The sequence below is a fragment of the Anabrus simplex genome, chromosome 2 (assembly GCF_040414725.1).
Source record: "Anabrus simplex isolate iqAnaSimp1 chromosome 2, ASM4041472v1, whole genome shotgun sequence".
NCBI lineage: Eukaryota > Metazoa > Arthropoda > Insecta > Orthoptera > Tettigoniidae > Anabrus > Anabrus simplex.
The window spans coordinates 978,774,182-978,791,756 of NC_090266.1; the positions used below are offsets into that span (position 1 = coordinate 978,774,182).

Here is a 17,575-nt window from a genome sequence, read left to right on the forward strand (position 1 = left end):
ATGTTGATAATTTTGACGGCAAGTACTGCCACTGCTGCCGATATCCAATTGAGGTTGCTCGGACCCCTCGAGTACCCTCAGGTACACCTCTCCCGCTACTATTAGAGATGTAGTCATGGTGAAGGACGCCGCAGATTAGAATTATATCTCCAGTCCCCAGATGAATTGGCGGGAGGGGCACCGCACTTCAGCGTTTGACGGGAGATGGACTCCGGCGCGCAGTACACAGGTAGACATCACGGGAGTGGAGTGGGCCCATACCCGTACGAACGGCTGCGGGGGCACTGAAACAGTAAGATCCCAGCAACAGAAAAGTGTTGTTGGTGACTTGAGAATAGAGGGTACGATCTTTATTGGTGATGCTGAGGGGCATGCAGCGTGGAAGGCTTTTGCCAATGGTGTGGATATGTAGGAGGCGGGGGCTTGGTAATGGCCACTCAGGAATTGACAGCAGAAAAACCAGAGGGGAAGATCGTACATCCAAATCATACACATAAGGAAATGAAACCATAGGGCAGAAGGCCTTAAATAAAAAAATATATAACCTTTAAGCTCCTGCTAAATTTTAGTGGCAACAAAGTACTGCCATTAAACAGGTTTGCTTGTGAGAGGTGCACTCTAAAGATCCTCTCCGTGGCGGATTGCTCACCAATAATGGGGGGTCAGAAAATCCAAGATGATGCATGGCCCATGAAATCTGGGGGCAAGCTTGCCTGCGGGAACAAAGTTTCTAACCATGACTTGGTCTCCTACTTTTAAATTGGTGGGCCTCCGTCCACAATCATACCTTTCCCTAACCTTTTCATGAGAAGCTTTAAGATTGGCGTTAGCTTTCTTCCATAGATTTCTAATATTATCAGGATCTATTGTCTCTGGTAGAATATCATTAAGTGACCAAAGGTTAGAGAGCGGTGTGTTAGGCACAAATTTAAACATCAGAGGAGTAGGAGTGAACTTATGAGACTCGTGAACTGCCGAATTCAAAGCAAAGGCCAATCAATGCAGGGACATATCCCACCTGGAATGATCTTCATGATGAAAGGTGATAAGTGCCGATCCCAGATTACGATTGACCCGCTCAGCCAGAGTTGGTTGAGGATAATATGCTGAAGTAGTTACATGAGAGATGGACAGATCAAAACAGAATTTATGGAAGAGATTGGAGGTAAAGGCTTTAGCATTATTAGAAACTAAATATTGACACGGACCAAACGAAGCAAAGATGGAATTTAAACAAGAAATGGTGGACTGAGCGGTAGCCAGCTTAGTCGGAAATAACCAGGAAAATCTTGTGAAACCATCTACACACACAAGAATGAATTTGTTGGCATTCCCCTTTGATTGGGGGAAGGGTCCTACGCAGTCGATATAGAGGCGTTCCATGGGGCGCGATGCTTGATGAGAGGATAATAGACCTAGCTTATTGGACAAGGTGGGTGTACTAAGCAAGCAAGATTTACAAGCTTTTACTAATTCTTGAATTTCACCGTCCATACCTTTCCAGATAAACATCTCTCGGATCTTTTCTCTCGAGTTTTGAAGATTTCTAATGCCCCCCTAATGGGGTCTCATGGTAGTACTTGAAGATCATAGGTACAAGAACAGCTGGAACCACAACTTTCATTTTTTGATCGTGCCTCGACGGGCAACATAAAACCCCATTCCTCAACACATAAGGGACGAAATGTTCCCCAGAAGAAGGGGTTTCCATAATAGGCACCAGCGCAGGATCTTCATGTTGATATTTTTCAATATCTCTAAATAACATGGGGGCATCAGTTAGAATGGCATTAATGCCCGAAGGTATGGTGTGGGGAGGGAAGAACGATCTTCCAGTTCGGAGGTCTCTACATCATGAGCGAACATACGGCGTAGTCCATCCGCCACAACATTTTCAGATCCTCTTATATGCCTAACGTCAAACTGGAAGGCAGAAATCCTGATGGCCCATCGGGCTATACGACCCGTACGACGCGGCCTAGCTAAGACCCAACTTAAGGCTTGGTTATCAGTTTCTAGGTTGAACTTAACATGTTCCAGATAGAGGCGGAACTTCTCTAATGCAAATAAGACTGCCAAACCCTCAAGTTCATAGATGGAGTACTTGGCTTCTTGAGCCGATAGTGTCCTAGATGCCTTCCGAGTTCAGTTTCTTGAAGAAGCACAGCAGCCACCGCCGATGACGAGGCGTTGATTTGAACGATGAATTTCTTCGAGAAATCAGGCATAGCAAGGATGGGGGCGTTACAAAAAGCCAATTTCAGGTCTTCAAAAGCGGCTTGTTGAGACGGTCCCCACTCGAATTTGACGCCTTTCCTATGTAGTAAGTTCAAGGGCGCTGCTCTGTTAGCGAAGTTGGGAATAAATTTCCTGAAGAAATTCACCATGCCGATGAATCTGGCAATACCTTTGATGTCCTTAGGAGGTTTGAAATCATGGATGGCCTGTGTTCTAGAATGATCAATCGAAACACCATCGGGCAACACGATATGTCCTAGAAATGACATGGAAGGCTTAGCGAAAGCTACCTTATATAACTTCACAGTTAACCCTGCCTTACGAAGGCTATTAAGGACCTCTTTCAGATGAACAAGGTGTTCTTCAAAGGTCTCAGAAAATACGACATCATCAAGATAATGGTATAAGTATTCAAACCTGATGTCAGAGAAGACCCTATCTAGCAGTCTGGTGAGCACAGCTGCCCCCGTGTGGAGCCAGAAAGGCACATGGTTGTACTCATACAAGTTCCAATCCGTGGCAAAAGCTGTTAGATGTTTTGATTCCTCGGCTAGAGGGATCTGATTATACGCTTGATTAAGGTCTAAGATGGTGAAGAACTTAGCTTTCCGAAACCATGAAAAACAAGAGTGTAGGTCGGGAAGAGGCACAGATTGTAACACCACCTTCCGATTTAAAGCTCTATAGTCAATCACAGGCCTGAAGCTACCTTGGGGTTTCGGAACCAGGAAAATAGGCGATGAATACGCCGACTTAGAGGGTCGAATAATACCATCCTTTAGCATTTGATCGATGATCTCCTTGAGAGCCTTCACTTTAGGAGAAGATAGCCTATAAGGTGGAAACCTAACGGGATCGTATCTGTAACCTCAATCTTGTATTCAGTAAAGTTAGTAACACCAAGAGTATTGGAAAATACATCTGGAAATGACTGACACAATTGACGAATACTATCAGCCTGCTCCACAGGTAGATGTCTAAGGTCTAACAACATCTCATCCTGGGTAGGCGAAACAGATGAACATGATGCAGAATTACATTTAAGCAAGGGAATTTTACAGTTACTAGCAAATTTGAAGGTGCATGACATGCTGAAGGTCGAGCACTAGACCAGTATGAGACATGAAATCTGCTCCCAATATTACCGGGCAAGACAAGTTCTTAGCCACAAACAATTTTACTTTCCAAGTAAATTTAGAAATTCATATTTTGGCAAAGATAAAACCTAAAATTTCTAAAGGAGAGGAATTGGCTGAAATGCATTGGACCAAAGATGAACGATAGCCAGAAAATTTACAGACCGACTTTAATTTAGAACACCATTCAGCCGAAATAATGACACAAACACTCCCTGAGTCTAATAGAGTGGTAACGGGTTCATTATTCAATTCCACTTTCAGAAAAGGTACAAGTGTGGGGGTCTCCGCCGCAATCCTAAGGCATTCTTTGGGGCATTCAAGTGCGGAGTTAGAAGAACTTCTACCTTGTTCCGAGCCTGAGCTTTCGGACGGTTTAATAGGGGCTGAGACTTGAAAAGATGAACACACTTACTCAGCCGGAAATACTAGTCATTTCCTATCATTGGAATTGGTGGGGGTTGCACCAGAAGTTGAACAGGAGGGGGTGCTATTGGCATTAGGGCAGTTCTTGGTGAGGTGATTAAATGAGCCACACTTGAAACATCCTTGTGATGACCCTGCTCCATTCTTTGTCCCATTGGATTTAATCAAAGGGCACTTGTTATGGAGATGTTCCGTCGACCCACACGCATAGCATTTACAGGTGGTGAAGGTTCGGCGAGGTTGAGGCCGAAAGTTACTCGAAGACGGAGGGGCTCCTTAGCGACTCCTTCGGCTGAGACAGCCATAGCCTCTATTTCAGCAAAAGTTTGAGGACGTGACGCGAAAAACAAGTATGACCTGTAGGGTGGGGAAATGCCTTCCACAATGGTCTGAACAATTTGATCCTCTGGGAAATGAAGAGCAAATACCCTTGTATAAAACTTAATGTCCTGGATGAAGTCGGCGAGATTCTCATCCAGTCGCTGTACTCTGTAATAATACCTTTGAATTAGGGAAGACATGGCTCGAGCCGGGATGAAATTAGCTAGCAGATGGGCGTGGAAGTCTTCTATAGACGATTGTTCAGCTATTGCTCTGACTATCTAGTCCGAGAGGACACCAATGGAGTAAGGGTAAATAATCTGAAGAATTTGAGAAGGGGAAAGAGAAAACACTAGAGCGTGATCTTGAAATTCAACTAAAAATCTTAAAAATGAAATGACATCATTAGTAGAATTGATAGAAAACTTAGAAATTCCCCTAAGCAACATAGCCAAAGGGTGAGGCAAACTACTAAACCCAGGTGACATAGTAGGTAACGGCCTAGGTGAAGAAGCTTCAGACACAGCATTATTTAAAAAGAATGGGGGAATGGATTTACGATGGTCTGGTTAATTTCCTGATGGGGCAGAAGTTTGTTGAGTAGCTACCGATTTTCTACCTTCTTCACCCTAGGAAGAATCCTCTCACTTACGATGTTTACCACAGGGGACTGGTCAGTTTTGGGAGCAGCTGCCCCAGTTAACAATTGGCTAACTTTATTGGACATTTTTGATAGATGATCAATTAAATTACTCGCCTCCTTCGCATGATCTTCCTTTAATTTTGGAGACAATAGATCGCTCACACTGTTATAGAAGTGGAACAATCTTGCCTGTACTCTCTTAAGTTGGTTAGCAAAAGGATCACTCACTTCAAAAAAACTAACTACGGATGCTAGCTCAGTGGTGTTGTCTGTGATAGTGGATAGAGCCTCATCAATTTCCTTCTCTCCCAAGGTTGGGATACCAATTGGTAACTCTAATGACTTTTTCAGTTTGGTTGTATCTGCTGCAACTGTGCCTCCAGATTGAACATCTCTAATAGATCATTTGTAAATCAATTCCTCCTTGCGCAAGTAGCCGGGATGGAGGACTTTGCGAGGGCCGGACATGATGACAGAAATTTATAAATTTGGAAAAGAGAAAAAAAAATTTCCAGCGACTGAGAAAATACTTAGAGTTCGATCCGAATGCAATGTTTAGCCGTCAAAAGGGGTTTAATTGATACCCATTCAACCATGCTCTGCTACCACTTGTTACTGAGTTACCCGTGGACCAGCAGAGGTGAAAGAAGGTGCTGGGGTGAATGGGTCTAACTACAGTGTCACGAAATGATTTAAAACTTTAACAAAGGTTATATTTTTTGAGAATTACAAAAATCAACAAATAACAATGTAACAGGTACCAGTAGCAATAAATAAGTCTAGGAAATACAAGATTGGTGTTATAAACAGATCTTGGGCTTCAAGCCGTCACTTTACAATTCCTGAGCTCCTAGCTCAAATTTACAAAAGACACAAATTTACACAAGGGCAGAAATCCCTCAATACCTGGAGCACTTGCTCCCAACATATAATATCCAGCCTTCAAAAGGCATTCAGTAATCTTACTTTGAAAAAGAGCTAACAGGCTCTCAGTTTTCAAGCCTACTCAAGGCAACACCAGAAATATCTTACATCTTTTGGCCTTCCATGGCCCAGCCTACAATTGAAACAGGGGTATCTCGTACCCAACCTGTAGGGCCTTCGTGTAAAAAGAAATAGCAGTTAGATAAATGGCCCGAACACAAAATGAAAGGAGGCGAATGCTTGCGCTCCTAGATGTGAATTCTTAAAACCTAAAGGGCACTAGGCCGATGAAACAGGGGCTATTCCCAAACTATGGAGGTGACTCATATAAGAATAAATTAAGACTTTACGGAAAGGAAGTAAACCAGTTACAAAACGTAGTCACCTCAAACCAATATGAAGGGGAGCTCGAGAGGGTACATCACTCTCTATCCCAGATTCACAGTTAAAGATTTTACGAAGTTATTACATAAGCCGGCAGAAGTTACATTTTCAGAGAAGTAGGTTACATAGTGAAAGTTTTGGACCTCTCCCTCGGGTTAAACTGCAGAGCTAGCAAGAAATAAAGATGTTAATTGGCCATTACCTTGTCGGTGTACTGCTGCCTGATGAAAGAGGTGCCTCCTGCTTGACACACACGCTAGTTCAGACGACGATCAGTTGGCCAAGAGACGTGAAAATCCGCGGTTTATAAACCCTCGGGGAAAGTTCGAGACCTTTCATGAATAAACCAGCCACGCCCTGTCCCTTATTTGGTGAATTTAAAAGTTACACTCAAAATTGAGGAAGAAGACTGTGATAGGCGGAAAATTAATTACAGAAATTCATGATTGGCTAAATTCAAAACTGGCAGAAAGAAAAGGTAAATATTGCCAACCCAAAAATAAGGAACATTAATTAGTTAAAAAAACTTATGAATACAAAACTTCTTTAAATCAAAGTCCATCCACTTCGCACCAGGGTGCATGATCATAGTTTTTGTAGTGATATCTGTTGAAGAAAGTCCAAACTTCTTGATGAAGGGCAAACAAAACAAGTAGAAATTCACACAGTACTGGAAACTTTACAATACCAGCATTACGTCAAATTACTGTAGTGACATCTTCTGAGTAAAGGTTTAAGTAGGTCTAGTTTCAAATTCACTGTTTCTCCTGTAGAGGAGTTCTTTTAGGCACAAGCTTTAAATGCGTGGCGTTGGGGTGTACCTCCCGGTACAATAATAATAATAATAATAATAATAATAATAATAATAATAATAAAAAATAAGTACATCAGCACTGTTACTAAGAAATGGCTTTGATATTTTATAATGATTATAATTCCATATTTTAAGACATGAAAATATCACCGTGCTCAATTTTCTGTTTTGAATGTCTTATCATTCTGTTTTAATGTGCTTTTTGCACATTTTTATCAATACCAATTTTAGGAGTTCAACTTACTTCCTTTTCTACCGTCTGTGTTACTTGTACTGTGTAGATGCATGTGCAGTTACCACTCTTACTTTGTGTTGAGTTTCATAGACATTTGTACCTTTTGAGTGTTTGTTTCTTTTCTTTCAGTTTGTTAATGTGCTGCTTTTCGTCTTTGAGGTACTATACTTCTACATACCATCTATCTGGGTGGTGTTTGTTATAGTCCTATGGGAAGGGACTCTCGGGGGAGCTGCTTATGTTAACACTTATTACAGGATATCCAAAGAAGTAAGTACTGTGAGTCTGAAAAAGTGAAGACATATACCCATAATTTTCATTATACAATGAATTTTCATGCATGAACTAATTTTAATACGGGTCTTTTAGTTGTAATTCTAAGTAACAACTAACCACAATTTCTTAGCCTGAATTACGTTATTTCATGTTGAATGCTGTTATTATGTAGAATATTGTTTTGGAACTTTTTATATGAGCAATTTATGGTGTATTCCCAATGTTTAAAAGCTATTGTTCTACTTAAATGGAAAATTGTATTCATTTGTGAAAGAAGATTAATAAAATCAATATAACACGCGACATGGTTTTTGAAAGAATATAATCTTGTACTTAGATCAGCAGTAAAATGTGTTAAAAGGTGCCATATTCTACAATGCACTGATTTTTTTAAAAGTCAAGTCAAATCACTAGATGACAATTTTGTTGTAATCAAGTGATGCATATCAAAAAACTAAGGGAACCACAAGAAGTATCCAATTACCAAGCGGCATTATCACAGGCTAAGATGATATATTCAAAATATCATTAAATTTGATATATGAACAAGAAATTGTATGTTTTTATCTTCCTTTTGGTATATAATACTTTACAATTCAAAGGAAAGAGACATTAAGAGCCCATCTAGTCCTTCTGAATGCTGTGAACGTTGCTTCTTACAGGGTCTGTTGTGTTGCAAGAGCATTTTTCCAGCTTAGTGAGGAAAGCAATGGCAAACTACCTAACTCTTCATCTTGTCTAGTACACCTCATTACCAGGGGAGCTGGCTATGCAGTTAGGGGCACGCAGCTGTGAGCTTGCATCCGGGAGATAATGGGTTCGAGCCCCACTGTTGGCAGCCCTGAAGATGGTGTTCCGTGGTTTCCCATTTTCACACCTGGCAAATGCTGAGGCTGTACCTTAATTAAGGCCATGGCCAATTCCTTCCCACTCCTAGCCCTTTCCTGTCCCATCATCGCCATAAGACCTATCTATGTCGGTGCGACGTAAAGCAAATTGAAGGAAGAAAAAAGTACACCTCATTATAGTGTTGCCATCAGTTTTTGAAGTTTCCATATAACTACATAACCTTCAGTGTTATTATCTGAGCCCCCAGACTGATGACTTGACTCACTTGACGGACAGGTACACCAATGCTGGGGACTGCCATATGATAAATCTATATAAAAATAAAATATGTAATGTAATTTTGTCAGAATTTAAAAATGAAATTTGTGTCTGCTGATCATGTCCAAAATAACAAGGAAAATAAATTTTAAATTTCTGTCATGTCTGTTGGTATAGAATGTATATTTGTCACAAGAAAACAGCTGAATAGAATTTAATGAAAATTGGTCTTTAAGGTCAGAAGAGAATGCACTACAATTTAGGATATAAACAATTTTATTCACGCTGGTTTAAATTGTAGTTTAAGGGAAAGTCTAAAATTTAATTCTCAAATATCTATGTTAATACCGGCCCTATTGATAAATGCTACATAAAAAAGTTGTAGAAAATATTTATTTTTGATTTTATGCACTGTTCAAATTAATCCTACAGTGAATAATAAGGGAATTATTTATGATTTTATAATTTATTCCCTGTGTCCTACTGTTGAAATGAAAATCCACAGCCTGTTTCCAGTCATTGGACCAGGTCAGGAACGGAATAAATGAAGCCCCCATCTAGCGACGAGGATAGGAAATGTGCCAGCTGCCGAAGCCTGTCACACTCCCCTGGGACAATGATAAATGACTGACAAATGAAATGAGATATTAATGGAGAGTGTTGCTGGAATGAAAGATGACAGGGAAAACCGGAGTACCCAGAGAAAAACCTGTCCTATCTCCACTTTGTTCAGCACAAATCTCGCATGGAGTGCCAGGATTTGAACCACGGTATCCAGCAGTGAGAGGCCGGCATGCTGCTGCCTGAGCCACAGAGGCTTTTCTGTGTCCTACTGTTGTTAATGTTAATTTCACTGAAGAATTCTTATGACAAAGAGAGGAGAAATAGTAAATTCTAATCTTTCATGCCTCGTAAATTTTTATCATAGTAGAAAGATTACCGATCCCGATATTTGAATGTATTTTCTGCCCCTAAGTTGGCTGTGAGCAGGCGTCTTCACGACACGTCACATAGGGAAGTTGCTTCACTGAGTGAATATTGATGGGGAGTAGCTGGGGAGTTGTATAATTTTCTTTGTCATCTTGCCATTCCTCAGGTTCACACATTGGTTCATCATACTATTCGAGCTGTTCGATCAGTACAATGGAGACACTGGTAGGAATGGTGAGTTTACATCCGTGAATCAGATTACTGTTCTCCATTTATCTGAACCACCTACATGCCCAACCTATTGAATATGCCTGTGATACCTAATAAGCCTGAATAAAATAAAATTAGCCTCGATTGACTTATGCTGATGTCTTGCTTGGAAAGGTTCATTGAATGAAATTTTGTGGTCTCACATAAACAGAACTCTTCTGGTGAGTCACTCTCTTGAAGTCTCAGTATTAGTTGCATAATAATTTCACAATATCCAAACAATAATTCTACTGTCTGCTGGATTTACCAGCGTAAACAGTGGCACACCTAGAAGTGGGGGAAGGGGCTATAGCCCCCTCAATGTCAAATATTTATCTTTTATTTCCGATACTGTAAAAGGAATTATGAGGCAGCAAACTCAGCCAAGAAAGCCAAGCAATATAGCAGAGCATGTGACTTTGAATACGTCATCTAGCTTGTCTTAATATGTATGGACCACTATTAGGTATTCCTCTGTGATCATGTATACACTGAAGTATTTTTCTTGCTTGAATTTCTGTTTTATATTCTGTGAGTTTGTAATATAATCTTGCTTGTGTTATGGTCTGGAGTAATTTAACACAATTCACACACATATGATATTTTAAATCCTCTACTATATTTGAATTTATGAATTCATGAATTTACCGAGCTTAGAACATTTTAAGCAAGCCTCGGACCTGCGGGAATAACAGATACCCACTCCCGTTTGACAGGTGAGGGACTCCTTGTAAACAACTTGGCGAACGAAATAGAATTTGATGGGGAGCTATCAATATTAATGGGGTTTATGGAAGAAAGAAAGTAGAACTGGCTGAGTCAGAGAAGAGGATGCATCTGGATGTGCTACGAATAAGTGATATTTGGGTAAGGGGAGATAACGAGGAAGAGATAGGAGATTATGAAGTGTACTTGACGGGTGTTAAAACGGGACGGTCAGAGTCTGGGGTAGGGCTGTTCATCAGGAATACTATTGCACGCAACATAGTTTGTTAGGCACGTAAACAAGTGAATAATGCGGGTAGATTTGGCAGTTGAAGGAATTAGGACGAGAATTGTCTCAGTGTATTCACCATGTGAGGGTGCAGATGAGGATGAAATTGTCAAGTTTTATGAGCATTGAGTGACATCGTAGTCAGGGTCAACAGCAAGGATAGGACAGTGCTAATGGGCAATTTCAATGCGAGAGTTGGAAATAGAACTGGAGGATACGAAAGGGTGATTGGTAAATGTGGGGAACATATGGAAGCTAATAGGAATGGGAAGTGCCTGCTGGACTTCTGTGCTAGTATGTGTTTAGCAGTTGCGAATACATTCTTCAAGCGTAAGGCTATTCACTGCTACAAATGGGAGGTTAGGGGTACCAGATCCATAATAGACTATATCTTAACCGTCTTCAAATTCAGGAAATCTGTTACGAATGTATGGGTTTTCTGGGGATTTTTCGATGAAACAGACCACTATCTGATCTATAGTGAACTAAGTATCTCTAGGACTAATATAAAGAAAGTGAAACCTGTCTGCAAACGAATAAAGGTAGAAAATTTCCAGGACAAAGAAATTAGACAGAAGTGCATGGATATAATTAATGAGAAGTTCCGAACAGTGACAGTAAGCAGGTTCAGGATATAGAAAGGGAATGGGTGCCATACAGGGATGCTGTAATAGCAACAGCAAGGGAATGCCTAGGAGCAACTGAGTGTAAAGATGGGGAAAAGCTAACATTTTGGTGGAATGATGGAAGTGAAAGCAGTTTGTAAACGTAAAAAGAAGGCTTATCAGAAATGGCTCCAAACATGTGCTGATGCAGACAGGGAGTTTTATTTAGATGAAAGAAACAGAGTGAAACAAACAGTTGTTGAATCCAAAAGGAAGTCGTGGGAAGATTTTGGTAATAACCTGGAAAGGCTAGGTCAAGCAGCAGGGAAACCTTTCTGGACAGTAATAAAGAAATGAAGGGAGGGAAGAAGAAAATGAACAGTGTTTTGGGTAATTCAGGTGAACTCATAATAGATCCCAGGTAATCACTGGAGAGGTGGAAGGAATATTATGAAAATCTTCGCAATGTAAAAGAAAATCTTAATGGTGGTGTCGCGAACAATGGCACTCATGGAGAGGAGGAAAATGATGATTGTGAAATTACACTTGAGGAAGTGGAAAGGATGGTAAATAAACTCCATTTTCATAAAGCAGCAGGAATAGATGAAATTAGACCTGAAATGGTGAAGTATAGTGGGAAAGCAGGGATGAAATGGCTTCATAGAATAATAAAGATTAACATCGAGTGTTGGTAAGGTACCTTCAGATTGGACAAAAGCAGTAATTGCACCTATAAGCAAGGGAACAGGAAGGATTGCAACAACTGTCAAGGTATCTCATTGATCAATATACCAGGCAAAGTATTCGCTGGCATCTTGGAAGGGAGGGTGTGATCAGTGATTGAGAGGAAGTTGGATAAAAACCAGTGTGGTTTCAGACCACAGAGGAGCTGCTGGTAGGATCAGATTTTCAGTATGCGCCAGGTAATTGAAAAATGCTACAAGAGGAATAGACAGTTGTGTTTATGTTTCCTAAATCTAGAGAAAGCATATGACAGGGTACCGAGGGAAAAGATGTTCACCATGCTGGGGGACTATGGGATCAAGGGTAGATTATTGAAATCAATCAAAGGTATTTATGTTGACAATTGGGCTACAGTAAGAATTGATGATAGAATGAGTTCTTGGTTCAGGGTACTTCCAGGGTTTAGACAAGGCTGTAATCTTTCACCTTTGTTTTTGTAGTTTACACCGATCGTCTGCTGAAAGGTATAAAATGGCAGGGAGGGATTCAGTTAGGTGGAAATGTAGTAAGCAGTCTGGCCTATGCTGACGACTTGGTCTTAATGGCGGATTGTGCCGAAAGCCTGCAGTCTAATATCTTAAAACTTGAAAATAGGTGCAATGAATATGGTATAAAAGTTAGCCTTTCGAAGTCTAAATTGATGTCAGTAGATAAGAAATTCAACAGAATTGAATGTTAGATTGGTGATACAAAGCTGGAACAGGTAGATAATTTCAAGTATTGAGGATGTGTGTTTTCCCAGGATGGTAAAATTGTAATTGAGATTGAATCAAGGTGCAGTAAAGCAAATGCATTGCGCTTGTAGTTGCGATCAACAGGATTCCTTTAAAAGGAAGTCATCTCCCAGATGAAACTATCTTTACATCGGTCTGTTTTCAGACCAGTTTGCTTTATGTGAGCAAAAGCTGGGTGGACTCAGAATATCTTATTCATAAGTTAGAAGGAGCAGACTAGAAAGTAGCGAGAATGATTGCTGGTACAAACAAGTGGGAACAATGTCAGGAGGGTACTCAGAATGAGGAGATAAAGGCTAAGTTAGGAATGAACTCGATGGATGAAGCTGTACACAACTTGCTTCGGTGGTGGGTTCACTTGAGGCGAATGAGGGAGGATTCATTACCGACTAGAATAATGGACTCTGTTATTGAGGGTAGAGAAGTAGAGGGAGACCATGATGACGATGGTTAGACTAAGTTTCCAACTATTTAAATATAAGAGGTATAGAAGTGAATGAGGCCACATCACTAGTTGCAAATAGAGAATTGTGGCGACATTTAGTAAATTCATTCAGCCTTGCAAACTGAACGCTGAAAGGCATAAAAGTCTATAATGTGATGTACGTAGGTGGTTTGAAAAGTTCTCGGAATGTACTAGAATTAAGTATCTTACCTTGGTGGAACTGCTTTTATTTTTCAACATAGTCTCCCTGTAGACTAATGCATTTGGTCTAGCGATGTTCCAATGCCTTGATCCCATCTTGAAAATGAGATTCCTCCAGGCCTGCAAAATACCTCTCCCAATTCGGCTGTCAGTTCTTCCCTTGTAGAAAATCTCTGTCCACCGAAGAAAATTTTCAGCTTGGGGAATAGATGAAAGTCTGATGGTGCCAAATCAGGTGAATAAGGTGGATGTGGCAACAATTCGTACCCCAGTTCATGAAGTTTTGCCATGGCAATAACACTTGTGTGCGGCGGAGCATTGTCCTGATGAAAGATGACCTTTTTCCTTGCCAAATCAAGCCTTGTTTCACGTATCTTTTCCTGTAGTTGGTCTAGGAGGTTTGCATAGTAATTGTTTGGCCAGTAGGAAGATAATCTATCAGCAGAATGCCTTTTGCATCCCAGAAAACTGAGGCCATGACCTTTCCGGCAGAACGCACAGAAAGTCATACATTAATACTTTATGTGATCTCTCGTGTTTTTGAAAACTTCATCAACATGCTTTGGCATGGATTATACCAATTCTTTTTCAAATATTCTTGATCTCTTCATCATGAAACCACACCCTTATAAGTGAACATATCCTGCTCACATTCGTTGATCTATCAAGTTTCGTCAGTCTCTTCTCTCAAATGGTCATAAATTTTTGATGGGTTTGATCTCCGGTGACTTGCTGCACCAATGGATTACTTCAATGTTTTTATCTTCTAAGAATTTATTGATTTTTTGGATCTGTGGCATGGTGCAGGTTCATGTTGAAGAACACTTTCACCATCTGGAGAGAGTTTTTGTAACTCAGGCACTTCAAAGGTTTCTATGTAGTAGTCACTGTTCATCATACCCTTAAAAGGGACTTGAAGACCTGACCCCTTGTAGGTTAAACATCCCAGAATATAAATCTTGGAGGATGTTTAGGTGCTTGTTGAATCTGTGTCAGTGACATTTTCTCTGATGTTTCTTTACGCACATAAGGAACACGCTGACCTCAAACTTTGAAATGACTTTCATCTTAAAATACGACTTTCTTGCAATCTTCATTTCAATCTTCCTATTGAGTAAACGGCCTGCTTTTGGTGCAGTCTTGCATTTCAAACCCCAGTTTCCTTTCTTCAGTGATAAAAAGGACCCAGTTTCTCATTATCATTTCAAAACTGAATTTATTGTAGCCACACTAACACCACATTGTGAAGTAGTTTGTCTTTGTGTCGTAGAGGCAAACCCATCTGATGTTACAATTTTGTAATGTTTCTGCAGGTTTGCATCAGTTATCAGTTTGCAGTACAATAACATTCGACCAATTACTGTGTTGTAAAGAATATCCATTACCGAGTGAGTTGACTGTGCAGTTAGGGTCACGCAGCTGCAAGCTTGCATTCAGAAGACAGTGAGTTCGAACCCCACTGTTGGTAACCCCTGAAGATGGTTTTCCGTGGTTTCATATTTTCATAACAGGCAAATACTGGGGGCTGTATCTTAATTAAGGCCACGACCGCTTCCTTCCAACTCCTAGCCATTTCCTATCCCATTGTCGCCATGAGATCTATCTGTATTGGTGTGACGTAAAGCATAAGCGTAGAAACAGAATATCAATTAATGCCCAACAATGTTAAAAATAATACTGCCATAGATCTACAAGGAAATTTGATTGAAAACGGGAACAGTATTTAGCAAGAAAGCAAGATTCTGCCAACGTTAGTTATAAATAGTCTTAGAAACGACTGTGTTGAAGATAAATTTGCACACTTTTTTATTGCTATTTGTTCAGGGCGTCAACCCATGTGGATATTTTGCCCCTACTGGCACCATATTGTAGGAACCTGCGTGTAATTGGAATGGCGGTAGTGTGGAATGTTGTGTGTGAGGAAAGGAAGATTAAGGATGTCACAAACACCCAGTCCCCAAGCCAGGGATATTAATCATTACAATAAAAAAAACCTGACCCGGCCAGGAATCGAACCCGGGGCTGCCGGGTGACAGGCAGACCCGTTGCCCCCTACACCGTGGGGCCGGACAGTTTGCACACTACTTTACATATGTTTTTAGTCTAGCTGCCAGCCCTAGAATACATAGGTGGACCTTCAGTGGTAATGTGTGTGTGATATCATGCTTAATTTTTCAGGAATCAAATTGGGTTTAGCTATACAGTCCAATCAATCAATCAATCAATCAGTCAATCAATCAATCAATCAATCAATCAATCAATCAATCACTACTGATCTGCATGTAGGGCAGTCGCCCAGGTGGCAGATTCCCTATCTGTTGTTTTCCTAGCCTTTTCTTAAATGTTAAATGAATGCAAAGAAATTGGAAATTTATTGAACATCTCCTTTGGTAAGTTATTCCAATCCCTAACTCCCCTTCCTATAAACGAATATTTACCCCAATTTGTCCTCTTGAATTCCAACTTTATCTTCATATTGTGATCTTTCCTTCTTTTAAAGACACCACTCATACTTATTTGTCTACTGATGTCCTCCCACGCCATCTCTCCACTGACAGCTTGGAACATACCACTTATTAAATAACGCTTGAATGTCTTACTATTCATTCACCTATTCAGTACAACACAATTTTAAAAATTAGGACATTGTCCTTATCAAAGTTGTTAACATGAAATTAATATATTATATGGTACATGTTTCGGCCATCAATAGTAGGCATCATCAGCCACATTTTTCACCTTAGGACAGATCAGGTACCTGATTGGAAATAATTTATGAATGCCGTTAATAACTATGTCGTTTAAACACACGTAGTAAGAGCTCGGCGACTGCCAGTTACTCTAAAACTCTCAACGTAAGCCAACATCTCAGCAGTCGAAGGGAACTCTTTGGCTAACCACCGAATGACAACAACATTCCCTTCCAGCTGATATGCTCACCTCAACACGCCCAACAGCAAAGAGCCATACCCATTACAAACTCTTACCACATCAAAGAAGATGATCTAATGACACCTACAAAGACTTTAATATAGCCTACGGCACCAACATTTCCAACTACTATTATCTCAAAAGGAACCAGACCATATGAAAATTCTCCAATATTTATAAGCAAATAAATGAAAATCAATATTTTATAACTTCAAGAACCAACGACCATTACAATTGCTGAACTTTCCATAAGTTTTTAACAACACGCCATCTGACAACTAAATGGAATGTGTTTTCTGATTTTTATCTCTATTGTAATATCTTTTAATATGTCATAATCGTCAAATAATTATCATATTTTTAGACTCCAATGTTATCACGAATATTGTCAAATAACAGCATACTGCATTTTATATTGTGATAGTGTTTAACAATCTCCAATACATTTTAAACGACATAGTTATTAACAGCATTCATAAATTATTTCCAATCAGGTACCTGATCTGTCCTAAGGTGAAAAATGTGACTGATGATGCCTACTATTGATGGGCAAAACATGTACCATATAATATATTAATTTCAATCAATATCAATATCAATCAATATCAATCAATCAATTAATCAATATCAATCAATACTGATCTGCATTTAAGGCAGTTGCCCAGGTGTCAGATTCCCTATCTGTTGTTTTCCCAGCCTTTTCCTAAATGATTTCAAAGAAATTGGAAATTTATTGAACACCTCCCTTGGTAAGTTATTCCAATCCCTAACTCCCCTTCCTATAAATGAATATTTGCCCCAGTTTGTCCTCTTGAATTCCAACTTTATCTTCATATTGAGATCTTTCCTACTTTTATGAATGCCATTCAAACTTATTCGTCTATTAATGTCATTCCACGCCATCTCTCTGCTAACATCTCGGAACATACCACTTAGTCGAGCAGCTCTTCTTCTTTCTCTCAATTCTTCCCAACCCAAACGTTGCAACATTTTTGTAACGCTACTCTTTTGTTGGAAATCACCCAGAACAAATCGAGCTGCTTTTCTTTGGATTTTTTCCAGTTCTTGAATCAGGTAATCCTGGTGAGGGTCCCATACACTGGAACCATACTCTAGTTGGGGTCTTACCAGAGACTTATATGCACTCTCCTTTACATCCTTACTACAACCCCTAAAGACCCTCATAACCATGTACAGAGATCTGTACCCTTTATTTACAATCCCATTTATGTGATTAC

General features: G+C 40.0%; 1 protein-coding gene across 10 annotated transcripts in view; it reads left to right on the plus strand.

Moving 5' to 3' along the window:
• The window catches only part of Cln3 (CLN3 lysosomal/endosomal transmembrane protein, battenin), a 514,530-nt gene that overhangs the window by 356,595 nt on the left and 140,360 nt on the right, over positions 1-17,575 (plus strand). For 9 of the 10 annotated variants that reach the window (XM_068226355.1, XM_067141800.2, XM_067141802.2 and 6 more), the window contains one exon: positions 7,251-7,391. In XM_068226355.1, the coding sequence (XP_068082456.1) occupies positions 7,251-7,391 (141 nt within the window). Of the gene's footprint in view, positions 1-7,250; positions 7,392-9,600; positions 9,671-17,575 lie in introns of those variants that run through there. The other variant, XM_067141803.2, reaches the window with a different exon arrangement.